General features: G+C 52.9%; 1 protein-coding gene across 1 annotated transcript; it reads right to left on the reverse strand.

Annotated features, from left to right (window-relative positions):
* Positions 1-4223: 4223 nt before the first annotated feature.
* LOC123116233 (gibberellin-regulated protein 12) lies at positions 4224-5523 on the reverse strand. The gene is made up of 5 exons (XM_044537221.1): positions 5346-5523; positions 5119-5267; positions 4966-5019; positions 4833-4860; positions 4224-4718 (listed from the first exon to the last, which is right to left on the reverse strand). The coding sequence occupies exons 2-5, from the start codon at positions 5191-5193 to the stop codon at positions 4537-4539; spliced, it is 339 nt and encodes a 112-aa protein (XP_044393156.1). The 5' UTR covers positions 5194-5267; positions 5346-5523; the 3' UTR covers positions 4224-4536.
* Positions 5524-6123: the final 600 nt, after the last annotated feature.

Here is a 6123-nt window from a genome sequence, read left to right on the forward strand (position 1 = left end):
TGTGTTGCACGGATCGGGTACATGCGTGGGCCCATGGAATTCTGGATTGCCGCAGGGGCGGGGATGCGTGCGGCTCTAAAAGGCTGGGGGGCCAACCAGGGTCGTGAGGATAAGTTGCTCCGTGCGCGTTTGGTCGCAGACCTCGCCCGTATGGATGCAGCTGCGGACTCTCAGGTCTTCTCGGAGAAAGACTGGGCCCAGCGCTACGCCGTTGAGGCCCAAGTAGAGGCTCTCTTACGGGCTGAGGAGGAGTATTGGCGTAGGCGCGGAGGAATCAAGTGGACGCTCAAGGGGGACGCGAACACACAATATTTCCACGCCTATGCTAACGGCCGGCATCGTAAATGCGCCATCCTAAGACTGCAATCTGAGCAGGGGCTCCTTTTGCGTCAATAGGATATTGTTTGACATATTTACGACTTTTACATTCAGTTGATGGGCACCAAGGAGGAGGCCCGGGCTCGGCTGCGGTCGGATGTTTGGGACCCCGCGCTGCGGGTCTCGGTCGAGGAGAATGAAGGCTTGGGCCTCGCCTTCCTTCCCCAGGAGATCGACCAGGCCGTCCTTGGGATGCGCTCTAACACCACTCCGGGTCCGGATGGGTGGCCGGTGGCGATGTTCAAAAGGTTTTGGCAAGTGCTCAAGGGACCTATTTTCGAAGTTCGTAACGGGTTTATGCGTGGTACAGTAGACATCTCCCGCCTTAACTTTGGGGTTCTCTCTCTTATTCCCAAAGTCCAGGGCGCGGACAACATTAGACTCTTCCGCCCTATAGCACTTATCAATGTCCCGTTTAAGATTTGTTCTAAAGCTTGTTCTACGCGCTTATCTCCGGTTGCTCATCGTATTATTAGTAGGAATCAGTCGGCTTTTATTCGTGGTCGCAACATTTTGGAGGGACCGCTGGCCCTCCAAGAAATCGTTCACTCGCTCAAACACTCTCGCCAGCCGGCGATTCTTTTAAAATTAGATTTTGAGAAGGCGTATGATCGAGTGAACTGGGAGTTCCTCCGACAAACCCTTTTGGATCGAGGATTTTCGTCGGTTTGGGTCCACCGTATTGATGCAATTGGTCTCGGGAGGCCAAACGGCGATCGCGATCAATGGAGAAGTAGGGAACTTCTTCCGCAACAAACATGGGTTGCGTCAAGGGGACCCAGCCTCACCGTTGCTTTTCAACTTTGTGGCGGATGCCCTGGGCGCCATGCTAGACAAAGCTCGCGCAGCTGGCCACATTAGGGGAGTGGTCGGTAACCTGATCCCAGGAGGCGTGTCACACTTGTAGTATGCGGATGACACTCTTCTCCTTTTTGAACCGGACGCCCACAATATCGCCACGGTTAAGGCCATCTTGCTGTGTTTTGAACTCATGTCCGGGCTAAAAATTAACTTCCAAAAGTGTGAAGTGGTGTCCATAGGGATGGACGGGGCCGAAAGTGAACGGGTTGCCAACTTGCTTAATTGCAAACTTGGGAAGTTTCCGTTTACCTACCTCGGCCTCCCAATCGCAAAGAAGAAATGCACGATTGCCGATTGGGAGCCTCTCACCACTAAGGTGGCGGACCGGGTATGTCCGTGGAGAGGTCGATTTATGTCTTTAGGGGCAAGACTAATCCTTTCCAACTCCAGCCTCTCATCCCCACCTATGTTTGCCATGGGTATGTTCTTGTTGGCTGATGGGGTCCACACGAAAATGGACACCCCGCGGGCACATTTCTTTTGGGAAGGAGCGGACCCTAAACGGAAATACCACATGGTTAAGTGGCATGTTGTTTGCAGACCTAAAGCCCAGGGGGGCCTCGGGATCATCAACTCTAAGTTGATGAACATAGCGCTTATGTGTAAGTGGATCTGGATGTTGTCCCAGGGAGGGACCGGCCTCTGGATTGACCTCCTTCGTGCCAAGTATTTCCCACAAGGGAATTTCTTTGAGGCAACACCGCAGGGGTCCCCATTCTGGACCTCCATCCAAGCCCTCAAACCATACTTCGCCAGGGGTGCGAGGTTCACGGTTAATAACGGCCGCTCCATGCGTCTTTGGCACGACGTTTGGACAGGCCAGCAGCCCCTTTGGTCGGAGTTCACCCATCTTTACTCCATTGCGGTTGAGCCCAACCAATTGGTTGCTTCGGCCCTTAGTGCCACTCCGCGCCCAATACACTTCAAAAGGGAGCTTGCGGGACAGGAGCTGGCAGATTGGGATCGCCTCCGGGCTCTGTTAGCAAATGTGCATCTGTCGGAGTCCGCAGACGTGGTCTCCTGGAGACTTTCGGGTTCTGGCAAGTTCACTGTCAAGTCCCTATATCGTGAGTTATGTCGCGGCCATGCGCCTATGGCAGCCACGGGGCTTGGGAAGGCGCGAATCCCACTAAAGATTAAGGTCTTCCTATGGCAACGATGCCAAGATCGCCTTCCTACCTCTATCAATATAGCTAAGCGCAATGGCCCCACTTCCGGTCCTTGCGCTTTGTGTGCTGTCGCGGAAGATGCTGACCACGCATTCTTCCGATGTCCTTTGGCGCGCTTTGCTTGGAGTGCGGTCCGTGAGGCCGCTGGGATGGATTGGGATCCACGCTCACGCTCTGAGCTTGTGTCTCTTTTATCCTCGATCCAGGGATCTCTTCGCCGGATCATGTGGACGTGCGCCTCGGCCATGTTATGGGCCTTATGGAACATTCGTAACAAGCTTACTATTGAGGGAGTGTTTCCCTCTCACCCCGCTGATGTTATATTCAAATGCATCTTATTCTTGCAGCAGTGGGCGCCGCTGGGAAGGCAACAGGACTCTGATCTACACCGACAAGCTATCGCTCGACTTCGCTTCGTCTACTCCGCGTCTCGAGCTCCGTCTCCTCCGTCTGCTGCCTCATAGGGATGGGCAGTCCTTTTGGTGTTGTTTCCCCCCGAGCCTGCGCGCTCGTAAGTTTGGCTGGTTAAGCCATGTACTGCTCTTTATATCGCCGTCGTGACCTTTGTGGCATGCCTTAGAACTTGGTGACCTCCGTCTGTTTGGATGTTTCGTTTATGTACGCTGCCTATGTTGAGGGCTTTATTAATTTAAAGCCGGACGTCCCTGACGTCTATGTTCTAAAAAAATGACCGGCAGGGTTTTGTTTAAACATTGTGGTCGAGAAACTAGTTGTGCAGCTCATGAGCTAGCTAAATTTTGCTTTACTAATAATAATTCTTGTAACTGGGTTGATGATCCTTCTGTTTTTCTAGTTGACAAGCTGGTAACAATGTAAGATTGTAAGTGTAGTTTAAATTTTATGGGTTAATAATTCTTGTAACTGGGTTGATGATCCCTCGCCGCCGGCGCGTAGAGGGGCCGACGAGGGATGATGGACTTCCCTGCCGGCGTTTCGGCGGCTACGTGCGCCTCCACGGTGCAGCTCCGTACAGATCCAGCCAACTGTTGGTTCGAAGTGGTGTGACTGCTGACGAAAATGTTGATTTCGGTTAGGGTGATGGCGGTGTCGCAGGCGTCGTTTCCTTGTCGAAGGCATCGTCGTCACCTAGCTCCGGCTGCTCCTGGGGAAACCCTAGATCTGGGACTCCTAGATCAGATGGTGGCAGTGCCTTCAGTGTCGTCCTCCCTCATGGTGCATCATTGCTGGCTGGAGGGAAGAGGTGGAGCAGTGTTGCATCTACCGTATCGACGCAGCGGGTCTCGGCGGAATGGCGTGGTGGAGTCTCAGCGATGGATGCATGTTGATGGGCGCACGCAAGATGGTGGTGCTGTTTGACATCATGCTGACGTCGACGACAATTGGGCCTACAAGGTCAATGTGTTGGTCCCTCCCGAGGATAGGACGACGGAAGATGTCGGCAGTGGACTCCAGAGTGTGGGCATGTGGTGTACCCTAATGGTCTGCTAGACCAGTTAGTGCTCTCGGCTTACCATGAAACGGCTTGGTGAGGCCATCAGATTAGATGGTGTGTGTTGGTGTGAGGTTAGGTCACACTATCAAACTTGTAGGTGTAGTGACAGACATCTCCGTGAAGATGGCTTTAGGTTGATCTACGTATTTGTTTTGTCAGATTTTATTGATAAAGATGGTTGTGTGCATTCTTGGACGCGGGTTTCGACCTTTTTTCTTTCTTGAAAAGGTCGCTCTTTGAGGGCAGTGCCCACCGGCGCATCTCGTTTCAAGGCGGGGGTTCCGGCAAGTTGCCCTCGTTTCCTCTCATGCCCGGGCTCGGTGGACCGGCGTCATCTCGAATGCAGAGTGCAGAACAACCAACACGACCGGCGCCCCACTCTCTTAGGATTACACGATTTACTACGTGTATTGTAGTGCTACAACAACTGCGTCGGCGTGCCTCCAACGTGCAACAAACTGTGTTTGAACCCACGATACAACCGCGTGCGCCGCCAGAGAAGAGGCGGACGCATGCGACATACTACAACAACCCAGATCTCGATCGAGTTCTTACACCGGCGTCGCCGGAAGCGGCAAACCTGCTACATGTAACCGCCCGGCTCCGGCCTGGCTGATCGAGCAATGGCTTCAACGGCGAGGCAGAATCCTGCAACTAGGGGCACTTGGGGTGTCCCTCCTTGGTCTTCCAGTCGTTGTAGCAGGCGCACTCGTCCTTGTGGCCGTAGAAGCCCGACGGCACGCACAGGCAGGTGTTGCAGCACTTGTTGCAGAAGAAGAGGCACGGCTTCCTGTACTTGGTGTCGCTGCACCGGTACTCGCACGCCGGCTTGCACTCTGCAGTTCATGCGCCGCAACATCAACAACTAGTCCAACTCACATTACATTTCGTTTCATCTCAGGCGAAAACAGCAGATTCAGATTCACATATGAGCAGGAAGAGCAACTCACGGTATATCTTGAGAGTGCCCTGTCCTCCCTGAAGAAAGAATTCGGAAAGGAGAAGAAAAACACACGATCAGCAACAGATCTATCCCCAAAATCTCTTTTAAAACGTGCAACAGAAAGCCGTGGAAGCATATACCTTGCTCACTCGGTACACATTATCCTCATGCTCTTCAGTCCCTGACGCAAACACCTGATCACAAAATATGCCATGTAAGCATCCCAAGCAAGACGAACAGTTTGGCTTCTCGTCGTGCATACCGCCCGGCGGGTGGATCACCAGAGATCTCACCTTGTGTTCGGCGATGATGGAGACGGCAAGAAGCGCGACGGCGAGGAGGACGAGCAGCCTACCAGCCAGGGCCATTTTGCTGAAGCGTGCTGGGCTGCCAAAAGAGAAGACGCTGGCCAGTGAAGTGTAGTGAAGCAGCGGCTTCTGGGCTGGGCAGAGTGAAATGGATCTGAGGACGTATTTATAGGCAATAGGTGTTGATTCAAGAAGTTTTGAACATTTTATACCGTGAAAACGAGCTAAAGCTGGACGGAAAAGCCAAGTATTGCAGAGCCCAACATGCGTCAAAAGCAATGCATCGACATATGCTAGATACTCATGCCATGTTCATCCCATCTACAGTATTAAACCTTTTTTGCTGCATATGAGGCCGGACAGATTCGATCTTGCTTAATCTTCTCTCTCTCTCTCTCTCTCTCCCACTTGCATGGTGGATTACTAATCTGATCAGAGTATAAGGCTAGACTAGGAATAGTGCTAGCTGCGCAACACACGCAATGCGATGCATGCCGACGGCTCTGGCATTGACGGAATTTGCCGTCCAGTCCCGGGCACAGATCCGGGCGTTCTCTGACCCCAGAATTTTCTATGATTTTCGCGCCTCAGATCGGCGCAGAATCATATTCTAGCTAATTAGGCCTAGAGCCCCATACGGATTACGGAGGGCGGCGCTGAAATGCCGGTGCTTTGGGGCGTCGCCTAGCTGCGTGCATGAGTGCGTGCACGTTACACTACACAGCTTGGCGCGCCCGCATGTGCCCCTTCACGTGGGGAGCCTGCCCGGAAACGCTAGCAAAAGTCGCGAGTGAGACGAGCTCTCGTGGTAGAATTTGTAAGAGCATCTCCAGCCGTTTCAGGAGGGCTAAAAATCGTGACCCACCGGTGCTAACCCGCACGCTGGGGGCGTGATGCCCCCCAGTCGTGGCGTCCATTTTTTTGAAAAAGTTGAATGCCGCGCAAATACGACTTAAATTTAACGCAAACATTGATGAGTTCGTTTAAATT

The sequence above is a fragment of the Triticum aestivum genome, chromosome 5B, assembly GCF_018294505.1.
Source record: "Triticum aestivum cultivar Chinese Spring chromosome 5B, IWGSC CS RefSeq v2.1, whole genome shotgun sequence".
Classification (NCBI taxonomy): Eukaryota; Viridiplantae; Streptophyta; class Magnoliopsida; order Poales; family Poaceae; genus Triticum; species Triticum aestivum.